The sequence below is a fragment of the Crotalus tigris genome, unplaced genomic scaffold, assembly GCF_016545835.1.
Source record: "Crotalus tigris isolate CLP2741 ecotype Arizona unplaced genomic scaffold, ASM1654583v1 scf7180000017694.5664430, whole genome shotgun sequence".
NCBI classification, from domain to species: Eukaryota; Metazoa; Chordata; class Lepidosauria; order Squamata; family Viperidae; genus Crotalus; species Crotalus tigris.
The window spans coordinates 3,877,501-3,903,316 of NW_024096572.1; the positions used below are offsets into that span (position 1 = coordinate 3,877,501).

At 36.4% G+C, this 25,816-nt stretch overlaps 1 protein-coding gene across 8 annotated transcripts in view; it reads right to left on the bottom strand.

Moving 5' to 3' along the window:
• ZEB2 (zinc finger E-box binding homeobox 2) overlaps positions 1-25,816 on the bottom strand; it is a 173,597-nt gene that overhangs the window by 3,033 nt on the left and 144,748 nt on the right. For all 8 annotated transcript variants that reach the window (XM_039338244.1, XM_039338248.1, XM_039338252.1 and 5 more), the window contains 3 exons: positions 24,937-25,045; positions 17,504-19,464; positions 13,691-13,871 (listed from right to left, as the gene is read on the bottom strand). In XM_039338244.1, coding sequence (XP_039194178.1) covers positions 13,691-13,871; positions 17,504-19,464; positions 24,937-25,045 — 2,251 coding nt within the window. The remainder of the gene's footprint in view (positions 1-13,690; positions 13,872-17,503; positions 19,465-24,936; positions 25,046-25,816) is intronic.

Here is a 25,816-nt window from a genome sequence, read left to right on the forward strand (position 1 = left end):
CTTGCTTGACCCTTCTTTCCAGCCTAGTTTCCCAACGGGCAATCCTAGATGGCATGTGTCATATCTGTCATGTTTTTCGTCCATTGGACTACGTAGAACTTATCTGGAAGCCCACCATTTTTTAAAAAAAGTATAAATTATGTTTATGTGAAGAAATTGATATGTTATTGTTTATCTGAATCAAATTTAAGTTCAGACCAATTGAATATTTTATGTGTGCATTTGGGAAGAACTCTGTGGTATACTCCCAAAGACGTTATTATACATTCTGCCACATCAGGTAGATTCCCAGTCTAAAAAACAAATTTCTGTGTTTCTTCCACCCTCTTTTGTTTTGAAGTGATTACATGACTCCCCAACTTTTTCATAATCATTCCAGAAAATATAGTCCAGCTATATGAAAGATCAATTCACCATGCAGAAGCTGAAGGCAAGTTCTTTATTGAGAGATTTCTAGATTGCCTTAACTTTGAATAATACTTATGGGTTATGATGCAAGACAAATAACAAAAAAGAGAGACTTTAATAGGCAACTATTTTTTTTAAAAAAAATGCCTTCATTCTCTATTCTTTATTTTTTAGCTGAAAAGCATTAAAACCCCGGGGAAAACTAGCACTGTTGAGGAGCTGCTGATATCTACAACAAAGGTATTGATAAATACTTAATTTTATTTACAATATTCATGTTTCATATTTCTTCGTACTGAATTATAAATATATGATTATAAACAAGGAATATGGTTACTTAAATGTTCACTCTTCCCAATTCATTTTTTTTCATACAGCTTGCAATTTTAAGGATTATACATGCCTTCCATCAGGATTATAATTATATTAAAATAGTATCAGATTTCAGGTGATTCCAAATGCTGACTCTCAGATAAGCTCTTGAAAATCACTATGAGCTCAAAGATCTTAAAATTGTAATAAGACTATATTAAAATTAATTTAACATTTAAAATAATTTCAATTACAAGCAAAGGCAATTTAAGCATTTTAAGGGGGTAATACTAGTTTTTATTATGTTAAAGCTCATATTCTGTTTGTGATTGATTGTACTTGAAGAGAATTTGCACAAAATATCTAGAGCTATGTGTGTTTAACCATTATAAGTTCAATAATAATGATTAAACCATTGATGATCACATGTTTAAAAAAGGAACAGCACCTACATAACAAAATGCAATTGTGTCAAAATGAGGATATATCTGGGGTGACATCACCATGCAAATGGTACACTCGCTTGCTTGTGCCATAATTCACCCACATGTACAAGCTATCATTTATCTGATGACATAATGGACATATCATCATTTGCCTCCCCGATCACCCATGAGAAAAAGCAGTTGGAAGACAAAAACAATGCCACCTCTCTCAACCTGAAGCCAGCTCACAGTAAGAAGCCAAAAAAGCAAAGAATGATACGCATAGCACTAGGTTGCATTTAGGATTTCTCATCTAGCATGAAATATTTTTGTAACTGTGATTTCCAATTTAACTATAGACATTTTTATTCAATTTTTTCAGTTCATCTCAGCTCATGCTCAGCTTTTTGCTAATGGACACGTTTTTTGGGTGAAAATGCTAGGAAGGATAGCAGTATTTGGTGTGCAAGGATCCATGTTATTCATCAATGCAGTGTGTGCAATCCAGACCCTGGATATGACATATTTCTTTAAATAATGAACCTCACAACTAAGAAATTTTGATTTCACCCCAGCCACCTTGGGACAATATTCTCTTCCATTGATGAGACACAATCTTTTCACTAAAGCAGCCATCCAAACCTATTTCAATGAGGTGCCAAAGAATGCTGACAGGGCGTTTTCCATGCCTAGAAGGTCATGAACAGAGATTTTTATTGCAAATGAGCTGATAGTACAAAGAGTCCCACGGCCAGGCTGTGGGCTCTCTTTGGACAAAGCAACGTTCTCAGATCTACTGACACTGGCTCATGATGACCATGGAATACTTTTTGCTGTAACATGATCATCTCAAAAGGTTACTTAATAGCTTTTAGTGTTTCGGGTTCTGAGGGACATTAGACTAGGTCATCCTAATGAGGCTATGGGTTCTTTGAAACCTTTTGTTATAATTTCTCAAAATGGATAAACTCAAAGTATTGCAACTATTATAAGGATTTGAGTTGAAGCAAATAAATTTTGGCTGGAGAAGAATTATTGCCTCACACATACATTACATATATAGCAACTGATTATGGACAGAGCAAGGACTACACTTCTGAGAAGTCAATATGGAAGCCCTCCCCATTTTTTAATAAAATCACACTAACTTCAGGAAGTAAAATATTTAATTCATGATGTTATGTGTAGACATAACTGCTCTCATGTAATAACTCTGGAGGAAGCTTTTGGGGAATATTGTGAATATGCTCTTCTGTTGGTGGGTAAATATGGTTTGGTCTCACTACAGGTGGATAGATCAACCACAAATTCAACTGGGAAACATAGCAAACCAAGCCAAATCGAGAAAATGCTAGAGAATTTCTGGAAGCTTGGCATTCAGACAAATCAGCCATCAATGGTATATTTACACCATTCAAAAGAGACAACACAGAGCTAAAAAATGAAACAAAAATACCCAAACACATTCCCCTCCAATACCCAAATAATCAGGGATTAACACCAGACAAACAATCAAGCAGAAAACCATACCCAATCAAGGAATAACCAAAAAGAAAACCCCACTCCACCAACCCTGGCAGGGCAGGGTTAAACAGGGAGCAAACGCCACACTCACTAGCACAGGGCTGAGTAATGAAACCTCTGCAAGCAAACAACCAGGCTCAGAGACCACCAAGGACTTCACAATAAGAGGCCTTGATATACGCGGGCCTCTTTTTTTCTAGACTAGCTAATAAACAGTTGGTTTCTCCAGCAGCAGGTAGCTATTCATAATAACTCCAACCTTATTATTATTTTCTCTCAGACTATAATATTTTATTTCCAGGACTAGCTCTCCTTCCCCTTTTCTTCTCCATTCTCCTTGCACATCCTTTTCCAATGCCCCAATATAGCATCCTGTGTTGATTGTCTCAAACCATTATCTCACTGAAAAAGTTCTTACAGCGTACATGGCTGTTTTCATCTTACAATTTCTGATTTCCCTTAGAACCAAATCTTCTGAACCAAGTTCGACAGGGTCTTCTGAAAACATAGATGACCATGATCTCATTTGGTAATGCCACATCTTTAGCATGTGAACAGGCTGGACACACTGCCCATATTGGCTGCAGTATATGTAAGCATAAACTGTAGCAGGTGTGCATGGTAATTTCCAGCACACATACGGACGATTTGAGCTTATACCCAGAGCTTACTTGTTCATATTCATAGTCTGATATGATACTCAATAAGAAGGATTACATCCTTCTCCATGGAAATGTATGCACAGATGCTGAACTTCAGGCTGGGAAGGGAAGGAGGGAGGGAGGGAGGGAGGGGAAAGCACCAGCTTCTCTTGCTGATAACAATCAGTCCGTGGGAGGGTGGTCATGACATTCATTAGCTTGCAACTGGAATGCACTGGCTTTCGCTGTGGCGTTGCCAGCAAGAACCACCCTAGCTATGAATTAGTAATGGCAGGCCAGCACTCTCCCCTACAAAATCTGGGCTAAATCCAGGGTGCACTGGCGGTTTTATAAGACTGTCTCAGTACAGAGCTATCATAGACACTTCCTAGGTAACGCATCCCATAGCTAATAAGGACAATAGATCTCATGTCAGAGTATAAAACAGAGCAAGGACAGATCGTAAGAAAGTACCAATGAAATTAGTATCTTTAAGTGAAGGACCAAATCAGTTCCTGAAAAGCGTACATTTTTAAAGCTGCCTTTATACAATCAGCTAAACTCCTAAATGGTCACTGTTGAGCCATAATTGAGTAAACCCTTAATTTTTAAACAAGTGTTACTTATATGTTGTGGTTTACTAATTCAGCTGGGACATAATATGTATATTGATTACAGGTAGTCCTTAACTTAAAACCATTCATTTAGTGAGTATTCAAAGTTACAACCAGGTTGAAAAAAGTGACTTATGATCAATGGTGGGATTCAGGCGGTTCGCACCAGTTCGGCAGAACCGGTAGCTAATTGTTTGTTGCCCAGGTCCAGAATGGCCTTCCGGAAGTGGCATCCAGACAAAGAACTGGTTGTTCACATATTTGAATCCCACTACTGCTTATGACTGATTTTCACACTTAGGCAGGATCCCCAGGGTCAAGGGATCAAAATTTGGCACTTAACAACTGACATGTATTTATGACAGTTGCACTGTCCTGGGCTCATATAATCATCATTTGTAACCTGTTTTCCAACAAGCAAAGTAAATGGGGGAATCCAGATTCATTTAACAACTGCAGTGATTCACTTAACAGCTGTGGCAAAAAGGTTGCAAAATGTGACACGACTTGCTTAACTACTGTCTTGCTCAGCAACAGAACCTTTGGGTTCCACTGTGGTCATAAGTGGAGGACTATCTGTATGCATTCATAACAGTGTACCAGGACGTACTTTGAGCAAGAGGGAGCTTAAATGGGGAGTATCAGAAATATTTCTGGGAACATAACCTCTAAAATTGTAACATAAAGATTTTATAGTTTATAGCTTAATTGAAAGGCATAATATCCTGCCAAATAGACATGAGTTATGCCAGCAGCGCCAACCTGACAGCATCCAAATGAGTGTGTGGGGGGTTCAAGTCCCAGAATTTCTTTGCCAGCATAAACATCTAGCATGCTAGCTGGGAACTCTGGAAGATACAAAATTAAGGACTGCTCTCATCTGAGCAGGGGGAAGACAATTGTTGACACCTGATAATATAGTGAAAGTCAGTGTACATTGCAATGAAGAACTGTCCTTGCCACCCATACTTTGAATTGTTTTGGGTTTTTGTTTAATGAATAGTAAGGCCTTGGCGGGCCAGGAGTTTTTTTCAAACTGGTATTAATGTGGTTTTTATCTGAAATAAGTTTTTGTTGTGCTGTATATTTTTATATATCTCCATCCATTTTATATTGTTTTATAGATCATTGTTAGCAAGTTGTGAAAAAAAACCCTATTAAATGCACATGGTAGTAATTACTTAATAAGTTAGTCTTTGACCTATGATCCATTTTCAAATAGTTTTAAGTGGACAAGCTAGTCTCCCTTTTTCTTTTTCCTTTACTTCCTTAGCAAGCAGATTGAAGAAGCGTTCTGACTAACTCAAAAGCCTGCTACTTTGAAATATTTCCAATGCAAAGGCATGAAATTATGATCACACAATCAGACTCATGTGAAGCAGTTAACTCCAAATCTCCGTTCCATGTGAATTTCATGCCAGCTGCACTCTCAACATCTTGGCAGCAGAATGGATTATTATCGCATTTTTGTTGAAATGGTAACTGATGGACATATGATAGGAAGAATAGTTTTCACTCCCATAGACAACAGGAAAATCAGCCATATTAACTGACCTTAGATACGACTTCCTAAGATGGAAGGAGAAAGAGAGAAAGAACCAGTTATTTAAAATTTGAACAAGGAATAAATGTTTTCTTTTCTTTTCTTTCTTTTTTTTTTAATGGAAAATCCTCCTCATTTCTTTGAAAACATATGGGCATAAATGCTGGATGACCAGGGAGGGAAGATTTGAAAAAGCAGACAAGGGGAAAAAAATGCTGTTGGTGATGTATGTGTTCCTAATGTAAAAGAAATCAGATGAAGACTTGAATGCTTAGGAAGAATGGATGGCTTTCAGGTCAGTGGTATACTCATAAGCCACAGAAAAATGGAGTTTGAAAGGGCCTTATTAGCCCATAATCCTGAACCCAAGATATAGGACCTTGCAAAACTGAAAGATTCCACCCTCTATCTAGGTATCTTGTTCTATTGCTGGCATGTTCAAGCATAAGCAAAGCTAGAGTAGCAACAAATTGCAGGGTTTTATGTTTTATTATGTCCCAATTTAACCTATTAGATCATTCAACAGTTTTAGTTTTTGATGCTTCCACTTTTTTTCCCTGAGAGATTTATTTATTCTTTATTCAATCCAGCAGGAGACCTTTAATACAAAAACCACTATGCTGCTATTTTATCCTTCTTTGTTTTTCCGGTCATCAAACAAGAATTCAGCCTCTTCTCACTGGATGTTTGGGCAGTCTGTTCTATGATGGAAACTCCTTTGAAATGAGCTGGGTGGAATTAACGAGGGGAAATTTTAAGCTTTATTTAAGACAATTTCAATATTATTGAAGTATGTATATAGATCTAGATATATGATTCTTGACTAAAATGTCTTGCTATAGGAGAAATTATACATTTTGAGAAAGTTTATATTGTTCTGTTGGGACTTAGTACTGACCTTGAGTTAAAAAAAAATCATCTAATTTATCTTCTTTGCCCTTTTTAAAAGCTCATTATTTTATGGAATAAAAGTTATATTATTGTTGAACTTATAATATTGTTTCACAATAATAAGTGAGAAGTAATCTTTATATATTTATCTATCTCTATCTCTAATCATTAAAAAAAGCTATTTAAAGCAGGGGTCCCCAACCCCTGGGCCCCAGCCCTCTACCGGGCCCAGCAAGAATGTATATATATGCAAACATCCCCTTGTGCAAGTGGCGGCTGCTTGTGTGAGTGGTGGCTACTTGTGCTTGCGTGCAAAGCTCCCCTCATACGAGGGGCAGCAGCTTGCGCTCATGCCTGAAGCTCCCTTCATGCGAGCAGCGGGCACGCACATGCACCTGCTGCTCACACAAATGGAGCTGTGCGCAGTGGCGTGCACCCACCTGCCACTCGCATGGAACTATCCCTCCCCCCCCACTGGGCCACCAAGCCAGAGAGTTTGGGGACCGCTGAGCTAAAGAATCATATTTTCATTGTCAAGTATACTAACCAACACAAGTCACAAATAGAGACACTGACATGTCTGTGTTTTAAAAAGTTGTATATTTCCTGATTTCAGTGGTATAAGCATGAGTAGCTTTGGGAAGTGAACAAGGGAGAAACAATGGAGAAATTCCAGAAGCTGAAGGTAGATTAGGAAGCTTTTGGCCAAAGCTCTGATTTTCTAAAGGTTTTCTTGAAGCTACTTAGGGATTTGGGTGTTAGAAATAGTCCCAGAGGGGTTGGTTTAATGGACAGAGTGAAGTGAGGTGGTTAAAGGTGCGTTATAAGTGCAACTTGGCGTAATTGCAAATACTACACTTACTCTATTGTTAGTAAGAAAAAGAGAGACCTCCATTTCTGGTGTAAATTTCCTCAGCTTTAAATTTATTCCAGGAAATTATATATTATTAAAGCATATAAAAAAGAAGTGCTCATATTTAAATCTAGTGACAGAAAATTATCTCCAAACAACATATGATGTTTTATGAATCAAACTCTAAAGAAGGAAAACCCATGAGATGAGAATTCAGAAAAGACAGCAAAAGAAAGCTGATTTGCTATGAAAGCTGAACAACAATATTTTATTCAACCAGTGAGAAAATAAAAGTGCAAGTTATAGCAGCATGAATGCTCATCAGGGAAAAAAAAATCATTCCCACTGCATGTTTTATAAAAATAATTAAAAATACAGCCACAGAGATCCTTACCAATCCATCAGGCCCCTCAAGGTGAGATCTGCATCCACCGTGTTGGCCTTCTGAAAGGCCCTCAAAATCTGGCTCTGCCCACTGGCTTTACAGCCCAATGGGGGCGTCCCACTCTGGAAGTGGTTAGTAGATTAGGAGAAGGTCCCACCTGCACCCCATTTATACACAGTCCCTTTTATCCAGGGGTTTTTTTTTGGTCAACTTTTAATTTTTAATATTTTAATTTTAATGCTGAATGTTTTGAACATTCTGATCTTTTTGTAATGCCCAGAGTCACTTGACAGTAAGATGGGCGGCAGATAAATTCAATAAATAAATAATAAATAAAATTCTGCAGGGAATTCATAGAGAACAGGACTAAAACAGAATTACTTTTTCTCTCCTCTTTCTTAAATGCTTACAGATCATAACTACCTAGAAGATGCAGTTCTGCTGTATCCTTTCCAGGTAATTTCTTCTCTACTTTTCTTAAAGGATACCAGTATGACAATTCATCGATTCCTAACTACTACTAGATCTCGGGATGGTGTTCATGACATTTTGTTCTTCATTCTGCTCTCATATCATATGAATAAGATTCAAAGCCCAAAATAAAGCAAGTGGCTCAAGTTTGCTCTGTGAGTTATATGACAGAGCAGAAAATTGATCTTTTTGAATTCCAGAATTATATGTCCTGGAATCTACTAGGCTAATATCCTGTCTACTTTCCTGAAAATAGCTATTGTATTCTCCAAGTTGCTTATGATAAATAGGAATTGCCTTATATGACCAGTCAGAACTGCTTTTGTAAGTGAAAAGCTGCTTAATGATTCAGATATAGGCCACTTGGTTGTGATGTGTTACTTAGGTAGGTAGCTGTGAGAACAGCTAATAAAAAATATTTTCATAAGTGGGTAACTTTCCTGGTCTTAGGTATGAGACTATTTTAACTCCAAGCACCTCAAAAAAAAAAAAAAAAAGACATCTACTTTTGACATCTGGCCTAATTTCATTGTCATACAGATTTTGCTCAGGCCCCAGTCGGTTGTCTGGATTTGTTGACTGCTACCAACAGCTATAATAAAAAGTGGCTCTAAATAAGTATCTCTTAAGCTAACAGAAATTGAAATCTTGTGAACTCATGTAAACTTCTGATTCCTGCTTTCTCTTTTCCTGGTATTTTTTGCTCTCCAGGGAAATGGAAACTGGTTTAAAACAAGACTATATGTAACTTGTCATATATCCTTCCTTTATAGACTGGTTACTATGTGCTGAAGTGCCAAGCCAATGTCAACCTGGACAGCTCACAACCTTCAGCTAAGATAATTAGATATTGATTGGCAGTGCTATTTTTTTTAACTTTTAGATGTGTATTAAAGTGTTTATTAAAATTTGCAAAGCACCATCCAGGTTTAGAATACCTCTATGTTATATTATATACCATAATATAATGTAGCCTAAAGATGATGAGAGGTTTCAGTATTGGTCATATTTCACTTTAGCATGTTCCCATCATTACCAATATAGTAAAACAATGAGGAAGAAGGAAGGAAGGAAGGAAGGAAGGAAGGAAGGAAGGGAGGGAGGGAGGGAGGGAGGGAGGGAGGGAGGGAGGGAGGGAAGAAGGGAGGAAGGAAGGAAGGGAGGGAGGGAGGGAGGAAGGGAGGAAGGATCCTTACACTCCTTAGGACTTAGGACATTAAGGTCCATGACCTCATATTTGCTCACTCATCAAATACTATTGTGGCGTTTCTTCCTGGCTTATGTAGGTTTATACATTATAGTACTATCTTGGCTTTTACCAAAAGCACACTGTAATATCGAGATACTGGAGAGCTGGGTGTAGCATATAGGATTTAAATTGTTTGCTCCATGGTATAAACTTGGAAATTACATATGGTGATTTCTGTAGAAGTGTGTGAATCCAAAAGAGCTTTTGATTTGAAGGGTCTGAACATATAAGTAATAGATATAATTGGTTACAGATGATTTTTAGTTTCATGATTTTACCAAATACAATGAATCATTTTTGTTGATCATTGATCCATATTTTATGTAATTGTGAGCTACCTAGAATCTGTGACTGAGGCAGCATACTGATTTTACTAAAATAACAGTAGAGTAAGGGACACTTCAAGAACCACAACATGTTAAAGGATTCTAAACAAGGCAATTTACAAAAAAATAAATAATAATCCTAAAAATACTTAATGATAATTCAGAAAACTGCTTTAATGCTTCTGTTTTAAAGGTTTTTTTTAAAGTTAATAAATACCATAATGTGGCAAAAGCCTGAAAAATATTTTTGTATAACTAGCTATTGAAAAAAAAAGAGAACTGCATCTTTAGAGGGATCAACATTTTGGGTTCATTAAACTAAGATTGTTATTTGTGTTACTCTGGAAAAACCAGTAAAAAAAAAAACACTAAATGTCCCCCCAAAATGATGAAGAAAGGATAACGATTTAGACATGGAAAATAAAGGTTAATTGCAGTTCAGGAAGTCTTGTCCTGAACACAAATTGAAATTTCGCATATATATTACTAGAGGAGACAGCCATTCCATTGTGCGGGCTTTTCCCATAACTTTATCAGTTTAATTTGCAGTTAATTTAACATTTGCAAAGGAGGCCAAAAAAGAAGAAAAAGGTGAGTAGCCTTTACATTCTCTTGGAAGTAAACTTCAGATGGATAATTACATAAGGTACATAGTGGACTATCAAGAGCAGCTAATGTTGGTTTGCATGTCTTCCTCCTAATATACTGAAAAGAGCAGAGAGTTGCTGCCGTTATTACTCTTTTCATGTTGTTACCATTACTGTAAGTGACTTGATACAGAAATGTCCACCAAATTACTTCTGGCTGCAGTCCCATACCCTTATCTGCATCCATTTCATCAGTGGGATTTGCTTTTGAATAGACTGGACAGGATTGGGCTGTTTGTTTGACCAAATCTCTTTTTTACTTCCTTTGTAGAATTTAGGATAAAATATTTCCTGTCGCTCCCTGATACGTGAGGTCTGTAAGCTAATCAGGTATGCAGCCTATTCAAGAATCCAAGATGATTTTTCCACTGAGAAGATACCACCATGTTATGGGGACCCTAACCAAATAGGAAACCCTGTCCAGACTTTGCTCCTCATTAAACACATTTATAATAATAATAAAGTTGGAAGGGACCTTGGAGGTCATCTAGTCCAACCCCCTGCTCAGGCAGGATCCCCACACCATTTCAGACAAATGGCTGCCCAGTCTCTTCTTAAAAACTTCCAGTGTGTACCCTCTCCTCCACTTTTAACTATCTCCTAGTTAGGCCCCAAATATGCATACAGCACTGCTAACGTTTCAATAAATTTTCAGCAAAACTGAAAGGAACTCAAATCCAAATAGCCTGCCTCTTTTTTTCCTGTGGCAAGCATCCAAGATATGTGAACTTCACCTCCCAGAATTTCCTAACCAACATGAAACCCTTTCTTCTAGAATTTAACTTAGTGCATTGTTGCTTTTTAACCCTATTTAAAAAAACCAGGGTAAAAATAAACAATATTTATAAACACAGAGTCATATATACTCCCATTATATCCTGAAATATGTCCTTATTAGCTGAAAATTGGATTATATACTTTTTGTCTTTCTGCACAATCTTTTTGCTAATCAGAATGATGTAACAGAATTTGGCCGATCATATTCTCAGTCTTTCCACTTTCAAGCAATATCTATGGATCTCATGGATGAACAATTTTGCAAGATTCAACTATATCCTAATATATGAGCAGGGGAATTTTAATATTAAAGTTTTGGGTTAGCAGCAGCATAAGTATAGTAAATAATATTTGCTTGGTTGTAATAATAACATTTAGGAGAAGGTGGATGCAGGAATAAAAAGCTTCCAAAATTTTCCATATCATACAATCTAATACATACTTCAAATCTCAATAATGTTTTGTAAAGAAAGTTTATATTTATATATCTATAAAGGAGCCACACAATGCAAAGCACCTTGAATTTTCTCTCATTAATCCCATAAATACAATGTTCTTTAAATAAATACCATCTTCTTTAGATGTATTTTAAATAGGTTAGGGAACATAGCACATCCAATATTGCAATGATCTTATAGTAAAATAGAGTTTAGCTGTCATTTGCATATAAGGACTGATTTTTTTAAAAGAAACTACAGGGCAACAAAGTTTCAATAACTGAATTAATTTACTAGCAATTAATGTGATTTTAATATGTTGCATTTGGGCAGGGTTGGGGTTTTTTTTGTTTTTCTTTGGCATTACCAAGATTAACAAGAATAAATTTCCATGGCCATATCCAAAAGGACAGGATTAGAGTATCTCCATACCATGCACTGATATACCTTAAGACTAACTATTCAAGAGCAGTAATTTCTAAGATGATAAGCTTCCAACAATGAGGAAAGATATTGATAGATTAAATTGGAGGGATTGCTAACCCTTATGATGAATTAAAGTTGGTGAGAGCCACCAGCTTCCACATCCTAGTACAGTTGGAAAAGACATTACAAGAGTAATATTTGCTGGATTGTATCTCAAAGGGAAACTCATTCTATGTTAGTAAATAATACAGGAAAGACCAAAGAGGATATTTACAGATGCAAGCTTTCATAAGATAAAGTAAAAGATTGTTTAGAGGAATAGGTTTTCAATTATTTGAAAATTATATATAATAAAATCATTTATTCAAGAGAAATGTACCCTGATTTTTGTTAATAAACAGGAGATGTGTATATTTTGATCTTTTTCTTCATTTTTAAAATATAGAATGTAGTGATTCTTTTCTTTTCAAACGTCTTTGTTACAGACAGTAAAATAAACACCATTACTGTGAAAAATTATCTCAGCTTTTCAGGAACATGTGCTCCTTTGTTTAAGGCATCTTTCTCCAAATAGTTTCTCAGATGAAATGAGGTTAAAATATCCAGAAATCCCAAAGTTTGATCATGTAGGTTGGGATTCTGAAATTTGCAGTCCTAACACGTCTGTAGGAAACCAGATGGAAGAAAACTGTTGTAAGTTAAGAACTTAGAACAGAACAAAAAGAATCCTAAGAGTAAATATATTTAATATATTTAATGAATATATTTAAAAAGCAGATTCCCCTGTCAATCATCTTTCTTTAGTTTACTATTCCTAAATTACTCATTACTGGATAATTCTCAAGGTCCAAATTTGTGTATAATTTTCTCTAGATCTGTAATACTGTATAATATGGAGGCCAGAATGCTAAATATTACTGAATTTTAATATAATATCTATAGGTGTATACTTTTGTGTACCTATTAGAGGCAAAATTATATTTATTTTTAGATTGCTATTCCATAATAACTTTCAGCTTTTCACCAAAGATGATGATACTATCTGATGTAGGTATCATATGGAGGCTATTCGCTGTGGCTCTGTGCAGTAGCTAAGTGCATACAGCCTAGCAAAGCAATTTTATTAAAACCTCCTGAAAGCAGTCATATTGTGAAGAATTATTCCTTAAAAAATAACATCTATACTTAACATTATACTTTTATATGACTGATATGAGACAAGTGGTACAGAAGCAGAAAATTAAAAAGAAAAACTTCTAAAGCAGAAGTCCCTCTTGACTAAAAATTGTGTTCTCTTGTATGTGTTAATGCACATATTTATTTATTTAGAAAGAATACATTTCATTATCTATATACCTACATATAATCATTTTCCTGGCCACGGATGTCTATTAAGAATTTAGCTACTGCGGGTTAAATTCTGACTAGCTATTTCTTCACTAGGCATTGATTCAACTTTACACAGGCTGTCCTAGTCAATGGATTCATTTTTCTAGGTTGTTCATTTTTTTTTAAGAAAAATATTTCAATGAGCTTTAACATGTTTTCTAGAACTGAACAATTCTGTACGCCGCCCTGAGTCCCTCAGGATTGGGCGGCATATAAATTTTAGAAATAAATAAAATAAATAAATAAATGGATGGAAATGGAGAGCTGCAATAAGCAATGAGCATCATTTTGTTCCATACCTTAACTGCCTTTTATTCTGTGGACCTACCTATACTGTTAAGTCTTGTGTCTATATATTGCAATCATCCATACCTGTGTGCTCATATTTGTGTCGCAGAAGGGAACTGCTTTTCTGGAATGTCTTGTCACATAAGTCACATGCGTACATGCCACTTTCTGTCTTCTTGATCTTCTTTCGGGACAAGCAGGAGTCAGAGTCTGTCAGGTCATCAAGACCTGACATGTAATCTGGTGTTCCATCAAGCAATTCTCCCTGTGAAACAACCACATGTTTTGTATAAAAACATTGTTTCCATTTTTCTTTTCTTATGTTCTTATCACATGTTCATTACAGCCCATCCTTACAAGCATTAAATGGCTTCAGCGGTTCACAGTTGCAACATTTTCAAAAAGTGGAATCATATCCTAACGAACACGTTTCATGGGAAAACTCTGCAAGTACATTCTGTTGAATGCCAGTGCTCTATAAACATATCACAGTTCTGCTGATGATGATCTTGAAGATGGAATGGCAGCATTTTTTTTTTTTTGTAAATTCCCCCTTTGATTGCAAATCCCAGCAGCAACCCTTTATGGTTGTTTCAGAAGATCGAGAGATTCTTCCACACAATTTGAAAGGTGACATTGAAGGTTATAAGAAGAAAAGAATGAATTCCTCCAAGGAAAAGATTACCTAAGTTGTGCCCTTTACAAACAGACAGTACCTTCCCATTCATAGAAGGACACGCTTGGATCGAACTAGATATACTTCGCTCACCTCATGAATCTGAATATACTGTAAATAACATGGGGCTTCCAAAGAATCATATTTTTCCTATAATATTTAGAAATACTTAGTTACAAGACTTTGGGTGACATCATATTAGATATTTATTTCCTGCTCTCTCTTCCTACCTCTAAAGTTTGTAAATGAGTATATGTAAACTAATATTGTGATATTACAAAGAAGATACTAATACTCAGTATTACAAAGAAGAGTGGAGAATCTAACAAGGTTCATAGACCTACATCGCTGAAAAGCCTCATTTTCAAGTGGCAGCTAGGGTCTGTCGACTTTCCCATAGGCTGGTAAGCAATCACTCTCCCCCTGTAGTGGGCTGGAAGGATATGGCAATAATGGTATAGTAGCTAAGATAGCAGTGCGGTCAAATGCCAAGAGTAATTTGAGATTCTAGTGTCTGATATTATGAAATGGTATGTCTTTGCAGTGGAAGAGAACAGAAAATCGTTATCAGAGGCCATGTGTAATTGACAAATCAAAAACAGTCAATTCCACGTATTTCTTTGGGATTTATTCCTGTGAAAAGTGACAATGTGATCAAAATATAATGTAATACTTTGTCGTACAACCACAGATATCAACACTGAATGAGCACCTTTTGGAGATGAGAATTGGGAGAGAAGAAGGAAATGCAAGTAACTCATTTTTCTTGTTCCTTATCCTCCATTCCTTCATTTTTCAGAGACATACAAGCAAGATCACAGATTTCTATTTCTTTGAACATGTTCTGGTTCAAAGAACAAATCAATGAGTTCACAAGAGGGCTACAAAGATATGAGGGGACAGTAATTGTGATTCCTCTACATCTCACTCTATAGCAATTCTAAAATATACAAAGCAGACAAAATAATATATTTCAGAATATGACTAGGGTCATATTTTACATGGACTATATCTTGAATTCTGGTATTCAGATTACTATGAAAAGCCTGGAGAGCAAGGTTTTCAAAATAAGATTGTGCATGTAAGGAAGACTTCAATAAGTAATAAATAATATTTCATTTTTCATATCCTGCTCTGAAACTCTGAAATTGAAACAATCATTACTACAATTACACCCCTATGGCTTTAACTTAGCATTTATATTTCAGGGTAATTTTTCAAAATAATTATGAAATTATTGAAATTATTATTAATAATTGGAATTATGGAATGCCAGAGTGGATTCAAATCTTATAAAAAATGCACACTTTTAACTTTACATTTGTGTTAAGTGCTAGAGATAGAGTCTTCAGGTTAATGTCAATATCCTGAAAAATTAACAGAAAGGTCCATATACCAAGTGAAGCTTAAACTTGTGTTTCTGAAGCAACAGTTCTGCTAGTGAGATAAAGCAGTATATATGTAACTGCTCAAGAAGGAAAACTAATTATTCTACTTCATAGCATGACTTTTAGCTTTGCAGGTATTTTATTTTGCAAAACAACTTTGAGCATGAGTTTTTAAATGTAAACTCAGGCCATATGTGTGTGTGTGTGTGTGTGTGTTGTGTGTGTGTGTGCATGCACGCAGATACATACACAATTAGCCACATAGATTATTTTGCACGCATGCATACACACATACACACACACTATAAAAGTTGGAATGTGTTTGACTGAATTTTATATTTAGGTACAAACTATTATTATGCAATCCATTTACATGTATGTCTCCCTTCTAAAGGCCTTGAGCTACAATTTTATATTTAATTTTGTAATTTGAAATTGGGAATATTAATAACACTTTTTATCAATGCACTGTCTGTGTTAAAACAGCCTTCAGCATTAAGCAGTAATGAATGTGGATCAGTGAATTATTAAATTTCTTTATATTTATTTTGTCTTGATCCAAAGAGAGTACAAACTTGCATGATAACATTCATTTCCATTTGCTATCAGACAGTTCAGTTTCTTGTACAAATTTATATCTGAGTATATTAAATAAGCTTAAACTCATTTGCAAAGAGGGCAGATGTACCATAAATTGGAATCGTAAAACAGCTATTATAGAGGTATTGTACTACTTATGTTTCGATTGTCTAAAGAGAGATTATGCTCTGTAGCATTAAACTATACATGATTTTTACAACTACAAATAGAAAACGTATTTACTGGTATGTAAAAGTATTAATGGAACCTAATGGATCAAACAGGAAAATCTTTCTGTTTGTCTGTCTGCCTATGTACCAATATACCGTACCTCCTACCTATGAATGAATTTCATTTGATCAAAATACCATATTTCTATATTTGCTATTTCTAAACAGTAAAAAACAATGTAAGACTATAGTTCAATGACACAGTGTATGCTTGTTTGTGAGTTCTCTGGTTTAGTCTTCATCATCTCAAGTAAAAGACCGATCTTGTGGTAGATGATAATGGGAAAGCCTCCTGCCTGAATAGCTAGGTAGTAGCTATTAAAGTAGAGGAAGTAGGTGTGATCTATGAGCCGGTTTCCTTTTACTACCTATAGTTTATAAAACAGCATCCTAATTTAAGATTTAATCTTTTTTTTTGAAGATGGCAAATGATTAGATCCTTCTGCGTAAATGAAGACTATGACAGATGTTCCTTAAGTACTGGAATTTGTTTAGAGTCTTCCCCAAAAGGTCTGTGGGACGGAATGAGTGGGTGGCACAGAGATATGTGAAAAATGGAATAGGTGAGATGAAAGTAAGTCTGGTCTGGGGATCTTCATAAACCTTTTAATAGCTTTATGAAGATTAGTCAGAACCCATTATAAAGAGCTTATTGCTGTATTATCATTGCCACATAATTCTCTGAGAAATTCTAAGGACTGTAGTGAACACTTTACCAATGAAGCCACAGAACCGGGGTGCGGTGGGGGGGGGATGGGATGGGGGCAGGGTGTCACTCAGGTTTATATTTATTTTATATATAGGGATATTATTTCTCTCAGCAGCCTTTTTTTTGCCACTACAAGCTGACTAGGAAAAGCTTTCCTGTGTATGAATTTTTGCCTATCTTAATCATTCTCATAAGTTTCATTTCTCTTTTTAAACCATCTGCTCATTAAAAACAAACTAAATGAGTCACAAAACTTTAGAATTAGGTTTCAAGTCATTGATTATTATACAGTCATGAAATAAGTCATAGCCTTACCTGAAATCCTTGCTTCCGCTGGTACTTTCGTCTTTGCTGCATGTCAGCAAAGGTAGCTGCTCCAGTTGGGTACGTATAGGCCATATGTGGCAGGAAGCTCATTTGATCTATTCCAGGATATGGTCGTAGGCCAGGAATGCTGGTCTGAACTGGAGGCATAAAAGTGGGAAATGCGCTCTGTGGTGGAAGTGTGGTATATAAAGGTTTGGCACTAAAAGGATTCATACCAAATACTGGATTAGTGCTTTTATCCAAACTATTTGAATTAGAAAATTCTTTCTTGATAAAAGTCAAGTTCAGTGGCTCATCTGAGGTTTCAGATGATGAAGAAACACTGTTGTGGTCTACATTTACACTATTGGATTTTGTTTTGTTCTTTGTAGCTATAATGTTTTTGGGTTCCTTCATTAGTTTTGGTAAAGACAAGTCCAAAGGCTCAGCCTGAAGCTCCTCAGAGGAGAAACTGTTTGGAGTGTAAGAACTACTGTGGGAGTTTTTAGAAGATGTGGAAGAAAGATTTAATGGCGAAGGAGTATTGCTCCTGGAGTGGTCCAATTTCTCAACTGGTTTAATGTTGGTAAAGTGAGTAGGTTTTGTTAGCCTGAGAGGAGTATCACAGTTAGTAACACTGTTGTGAAGTTCAGCTATAGATGGTGATGTTATAGAGTCCACAGGCTTTATAGGGGACCTGGCTGACAAAGAGTCTTTAGTGGGAGTGTTGTTGGTGGCAGCCAGCACCACCTTGGCATTGCTCCTTTCCAGAGGTGGCGATCTGGAAGTTGCGTGTTGGTAGACTTTTCGTTGTTCAAACCATTCCTTCACAAATTCCTGAGGAAGGCCAACGGCAATGGAAATTTTCAGTAGTTCATCAGAAGTGGGCTCCATATTCATAGCAAAATATGCTTTAAGTACAGACATGTGGTCCTTGTATGGGTTGATAGGGCTAGGCATTCCTTTCTCAGAAAGTACAGATGATAGGAGGAGAGCTTGCTTATCAACAAACATACCCGGTTTACTAGGAGCCATATTTTCATGAGGTTGGAGGACTGCCTTGATCTCTTCATTCATCTTACAGAGGTACCGTTCATGTTGATGCAGGGGAATGGGTCCAGGAAAACTTTCTTTACAGAATTGGCATGAAAATGGAGTGGGTATATTGTGGTTTTCTATCATTTTATCTTCGGTCACCAAATCTATTAGGGTGCGTAGCTTTTCTTTCTTAAAGTTGTTGAGCTGCCTCCTTGAATCCGTAGTCAAACTCTGAAGACAAGCTTTGGCTTCGTTAACTTTTTCTAATGTATAGTCAATAATACTTTTAGTGGCACCATTATGGCTGACTACTGGAAGACCCACAGGTGGAATACCAGGAGAAGTAATGCCTTGCTCTTCTGGCTGAGAACATGGGTCCTTCATGTGGTAACCTTTCAGTTTGGAAATTTCTTCACTGCTGCAGTCCATTTTCTGCCTAGAAACGGTGTTGTCTACAATCTGTAAGACCTTCTGCACTTCACTTAAATTGCTCCCTATTGCTGGGAATCCAAGTAAAGACGCTTCCATCCCTAAGTGCTGCATTGGGCTTTGTGTAGAAGCATGGACTCCTATTGGACTGGTTGCACCGAGCCTGCCGTTCATGAATGGATTAGCACCAGTGAAGCCATGAGTTGTCATCAGAACTTTGTACTCATTGAAATCTAGTGGTTCTGTTTTTATTTTAAGTAAGCCTGACTGTTCAGACATACTAAGTGGTTTTCCATTCTCCAGCTTGTTTCTCAGCTGTGTAATGGCTGAATTAGTAGGTGAGGAAGATACAGAATTAGGAGAAGAACCCGTCTTGATATTGTTTCTCATTCGACCATTTACAGAGATTAAACCAATACATTTCTTGCTGCTGATGTGTGAACTGTATGAACCAGAATGGGAGAAACGCTTCTTGCAGTTGGGACATTCATATGGTTTTTCACCTGCAATGAATTTTGCAAGATTAAATTTTAGTAACTCACAAACTCACAAATAGTTTTTAGATTTCTGTTGCAGCAGCTAGGTTATGCCAAGCTAGCAAAGTTTGTGCATTTCATCTTATATTTTCTTCCTTCCTACCTTTCAAATTATGTTTAAGTCTCTCCAAGTGGAAATAATTGACTAAATATCTAATTTTCTGGTAGTCCTAATTTTGATTGCTGCTAACAACAGAGTGTGTTTTTAAAAGGGAATAAAGCTTCTCCTGCAATGTACTTATGCAAATAAGTTTGAAAACCTAAATACAATAAACTTTGTAATACCTAAATAGAGTGGGCAGGATGCAATTTTGCAATGATTTTTTTTTTAAAGCACCCTGGCAACATGCAGTTTGAATGAACTTACTTTACAACAAGTTCTCTATTTGAGTAACACAGCACTGAATTTTTCTAGAAATTATTTTACCCTAGATAAATGAGCTTGTGACTGTTAGCTGTATCACATTCTACCACTATAAATATGTTCCCTTGTCCTTTCTTTCCCCTCATACAACATCCTAAATTGAAACAAAATACAAATTCTGCCTGAGAACAAGTTATGGATATTTATTTGGCTTTCAATTGTTGATACTTCCAGATGACCTACTGGGAAAAGATCAAAGAATAGTAGATATTTCTCTCCAGCAAGCACAGTTTCTTGCTCATCCCTAATCTCTTATCTAAAACCTTCAAGTTATTAAATCTTTACCATTATAAAAGTTCATTTAGTTCTGGGAGATGAAATTATATTTTTTTTACATTTATAAACAAGTCTCACAATCTTGAATTCTTTCTTTCCTGCTTCCTCTCTCTTATCCTCTCCTTCCTCTTTTGCAGATGATGGTTTCCAAAAGTGGATAAGAATGCATAAATGATGGCCTTCAAAAGAGATTTAGTAATCATGGCTTAATTTGAAAACATTATGTTTCATGCAAGCCACAGTTTTGTGAAATTCAGCTGTAAGGGAGAACAATGGTCTACAATGAATCAGACACTGCAGGAAACAGAAGGGAATGAGGCAAAATGGGACTCCATTTTCTGTCTTTCTGGAATGAGTTCAATAATTCAGAATTTGGAGGCTGGACATTTTGGGGAGCACATGGAGAACTACAAACATAGATTCCTTGTACAGAACACAGGCGTTTACAGTGCCCATTGTCTTGAACTTTAGGCAATGCATCAAGGGTCACTGTTCAAAAGTTATGGGGCTAGGACAGTGGTGGCGAACCTATGGTACGCATGCCAGAGGCGGCACTCAGAGCCCTCTCTGTTGGCACATGCGCCGCCGCCAGCAGCAGGTCCATCTGGCCGCCTCGCCGCCCCGGAGCAGGAGCCCCACCCAGCACAAAGGAGGCAAAGCAGCCGACTAGCAAGCTCAAGTAGAAATGGTAGAGCAGAAGTCACCAACCATTGTCGATTGGCAGACTGGAAGAAAAGGGAAGGAGAAGCATTTTACATACAGTACGTGCATGCGTGCATGGAGCTGCAAGCATGCACATGCTACAAATGGGGCAGGGCTAGTGTCTGCGTGATACTAGCCTTGCCCCATTCTTGTGTGGTGCAGCACCTTGTATCTGCACCCCGCGGCGTGGCAGCGGCCATTTTTGCACCTTGCAGCACGTTGGCCCATTTTTGCGCCCCTGGTTTTTGCATGCCAGAGGCGGCACTCAGAGGCACCTCCCTGCTCCCCCCTGAGGGCACCATAATGCTGATGTGCCCCTGGAACTTTGCAATAAATAAGTGGGTTTTGCGTTATGGTTTGGGCACTCGATCTCTAAAAGGTTCGCCGTCACTGGGCTAGGATCTGTTTTAAGAGAGGGGACTGGGAAGATTATTGGGGTCCAAGAATATTTTACTTCCCTCCCAAACTCCAAAAATGCACCCTCTTCAGAAGGCCAAAAGAATTGCACACCCTGTCTAAGAAACGCTGGAGATGCAAAATAGCAGCTGATAGGGCATTTGCAGTTTTTTTATTATTATTAGTTATTATGAAATGCATTCACCACCCGTCTTGTGTCAAACAAATCTGGGCAGCATACAATGTAGGCTTTGCACCATTGATCTACAACAATGCTATTTTCCCCACTTAATTTCTATATACTGTTATGTAACATTGGACAGGGAGAGAGAGAGAGAGAATGATAAACGTTGTGTTTAGCATATACCACAGGAAAAATTCATGTGATAACCTAGAACTAGAAACTTTTAAAGCTGGGGGTGGGTGGGGTGCAGGAAACATTGGGGGCACCTAGAAGCAAATCATCTGTATGTATTGCACAAATCTCTAGCCAGATTTCCTCCCTTTTTGTCCTGCTTCCTTAAAAATCTCCTAATTATCTCAAGTTTTTCTTAGCCAAAGCAGCAATGCAGCAATTATATTTCCCTTTTCATTATTCAGCACCATTGCCTAATAAATAATAACTATCAATGTCAATCAAACGAAGAAAAAAAAGTACTATAACATTCACATAATCTGTGTTTTCTCAGGAACTATTATAGTCTGCACAATACACAAATGTGATAACATTTGCTCTTCAAATACAACTTTGAAGCATACTTTTATGGACTATATGCCTGTAACATAAGAAAAAGATCTAATATAGCCTGCATTGTTGTTAAGGGCCTTCAGGATCTCAGAATCTTTAACAAATGTATGGACCTCATTTACATAATATGTTGAATCACCAACCAACCAGTCATATTTTCATTTAGTATGTTGTATCAACTCATCTTGTTAGTTTATAGGTCAGTAAATTGTGTGATTTAAAAAATTTCTGTTCATTGAATAAATCATGGTCGCTTCACTATAGATAGGTTATATTATATGAACACAGCCACAGTCAAATATCCCTCGACAAATAAAGCTAATACTGCTTTAAACTAGAGCTGCTGATAGATTCACTTAAAGTTTCATTTTTAAAGTTAAAGAATATTTTGATTTAACTATGATTCATAGGCAGATTATTAAATAAGTGGGATGATCCATCAGAGTTAAGTGATTTAAAATGCCAGTTAATATGAAACAGGAATCTCTGATTGTCCTTATATGAAAAGAACCTATAAAAGTCTTGGCTATTATTAGAGTAACGGTTTCTACTTTTAAATATAAGCAAACGAGAGTTTCCCATGACTTCTGTATTCAGAAAACTGTGTTTACTTAAGAAAAGAGTAATGGGAATAATCCAGGATTAAATTATGATCACAGATCCAAGTGTATCTCAACTTCTAGTTTAAACACGATCACATTTCGTGAAGTTTTGTCATTAGAAGTAAACTTCTTTTAGTGGGAGACAAGAGAAAAAGAGAAAAGGAAAGAAAAAATGTCACCACAGAATATTCTCATAGTGAGAAATGGTGGTTTGCATTTACGTCTGAATTAAACTATTTGCTTGAATGGACATATTAGAACATACTTATATTTCTCCAATTAAAAATCTTTGGGATTTAGTTCTTAATTTTGGATTAAAATTTCCCAGGACTGATCTACATTTTATAAAGCAACATTCATTACTTGATTTTTAGATACTTATAAGTTAATTATTAGTGAATTAAATATTAACAAAATCTGCTTTCGAAGCTATTACAAGGTACAATAAAGCTCAAACCTGTAAAATATTTTGTTTGTGTTTTGCAACACATATTTACTTATAGAAGTATGGATAAAAACTCCCTTAGAATGAAGGTCAGTCTTTGTGACTACATATCAAATTCCATGTAGATTTTTTGGGCAATGATATGGAAATGGATCATCGCTGCCTAATTTCCTGAAGCTCTCCCATTCAGTACTAAACAGGTTCTATAGGAATCAGTGAAATTTACTTCTGAGTAAGCTTCTCAGTAGGCTGGAAAGTTATATAATGGAAAGCCAGAATTCTGAGCTTTATAAGTACTTTTTGACTGGGGAAAAGTTTAGTTAGATTTTCATATACTGAAAAATTGAAATTGACTCATTTTTTCCATTGTTCTGTGACCTAATGTAAAATGTACAGGAGATCAAAGAAATAACTGTTGTTGTTGTTGTTGTTTTTAAAAAAACATAGCTCCATTGAATATACACCAATTTGGAAACTTGCAGCTAATCTTTGATACAGTAAGTAATAAACAGATGTCAAAGTTTGCTTTGTTCATATATCACTTTTTTATACTTGGAAAAACAGTTTACAGATACTGCATACTTTTAAGGGTATAACAAATGAAAAAGCCCAATGCTACAACTATCATCTACTGAAGATTTGAATAAGTTATAAAAGGCTAGTTTCACTTGCTGGACTCTGCTGTTAGATAGGTTGTTTGATATATAATTGGAGAGGTATCAATTAATAAAACATGATTTGTTTGTTATTGGTTTATCCTAGTGCAGGGGCCTTCAAACTTGGCCCTTTTATGACTTGTGGACTTCAACTCCCAGAATTCCTCAGCCAGGCACTTCAACTTCTGGGAATTGAAGTCCACAAGTCATAAAAGGGCCAAGTTTGGAGATCCCTGCCCCAGTGTAACAGTAGGTGAAATAGAGATGAAATACTTCCTTGTTCATAGTTTCCTGGCTTATTCCTAGTTTGTTTGTATCTAACAATTATATAGAAATATGAAGCAAACATAACTAAAAAGGGAGGGAAAGAAACTAGGAACTGGCCATGACAAATTGATAATCTTGCTTATCTGTAAGACTGAACTGCTCAAGAAACTGTACTTAGAAGAAATATGTTCCAACACTGGAAATTGTTAAGAAGAAACTGGACAGCCATTTGTCCGAAATGGTATAGGATTTCCTATCTGAGCAGGGGTTGGGCTTGATGACCTCCAAGGTCCCTTCCAACTTTATTATTATTATTATTATTATTATTATTATTATTATTATTATTATCTCAGTGTGAGATATGAATTCAACCCATGTCTACCTTACACATCACCTTAAACATATTAAGTGTCTTCACATATAACATCAAACTAAAAGAAAGTGAATTATATTATCTGTTTGTTGGAACTAGGCCTATATCCTGTTTATTGGGCTTCCTAGCTGCTCTAAATTACTAATGTGAAAAAATAATAATAAAAAGAAAAAAAGAAAACTAGATCTTGATGGGCTTCAAGAAAATCCAGCATGATATTATACAGTACTGCTGGGTGGAGAATGTTTCTAGTGTTCATTTCTCAAATTTCTTACTTTGGGCCTTATATTTGAAAAATTAAAAACACTTAAAGAGGGATGCACAAATAAATAAGAGAATCAATATTTTTCCAAGAGGCAGTGAGAACGTAGAAGAGAAGGCAGCCCTATTTTCTGAACCATATGGAAAATGAGGCCGAATCAGATCCTGTTTATGAAACATCAAATGATTCTAAATAAAGGTGCAGAAATCTTAACCCATCTCCTTCTTGCTAAAAGTCAATTCATTAAACAAAATGCAAATGAGGGGCCTGGGCACCTCAAAGACTCACCACTATGGATTCGCAGGTGTTCCTTCAGATGGTGCTTATACTTGAAGGCCTTGCCACACTCGGTGCACTTGAACTTACGGTTGCCCGCTCCTTGGGTCAGCATTTGGTGCTAGGAGAGTTAAAGATGCCAGCATGAACTTTATGCAAATATAGGTCTGAGAGTGTGTGCATAATTATATATAAAGGGGAAGGGAAGGGAAAGGACAGAGGGATAGATAGCAGGATCGCAGTTGGAGGAGGAAAAAAAATTATTTAAGCAGCTTTGTATTTATTTGTCCAAGTAGAAGCTCTGCACGGATGTTTATTTGCTTCATTGGTGCTGCCATAAAAATCAAAAGGTTGGCAGCAAACCTGAAGCCAATTTGAATGCAATTTCAGCATTTGCTTGGAATTATATTAAGACATGCAACGTTGGGAAGGATGGATTTTTAAATTTTCAAGAAGAAACCGAGGTTTGTTATATTGCTGGCACACTGTAACTATGTATAATTCTTCATAATTGCAGCTTAAAAACTGTTCCTCTGAAACCCTTTCTTGTGCCTCTGAATCATCCACCACTGTGATTATATGCAAGATTTATTTGTTATCAGATGCAAAGGGTGCTCACTGCTGAGGTAAAAAAAAAACCTTGAATCAGACAATTAACCTTTCTTTCTTTCTTTCTTTCTTTCTTTCTTTCTTTCTTTCTTTCTTTCTTTCTTTCTTTCTTTCTCCCTCCCCCCTTTTGCAATGCAAAGTAGCCAGGACAAAACAGGAGGGAAAGTTGGCAGAAAGAACAAGTTAAAAAAGCAGCATAAAGATAGAATCAAACACAGCTGACCTTTCTGAGCAAGTGAGAAAAGTGCTGTGACTTTGAATTCTGATCAAGAAAAAAGAAAAA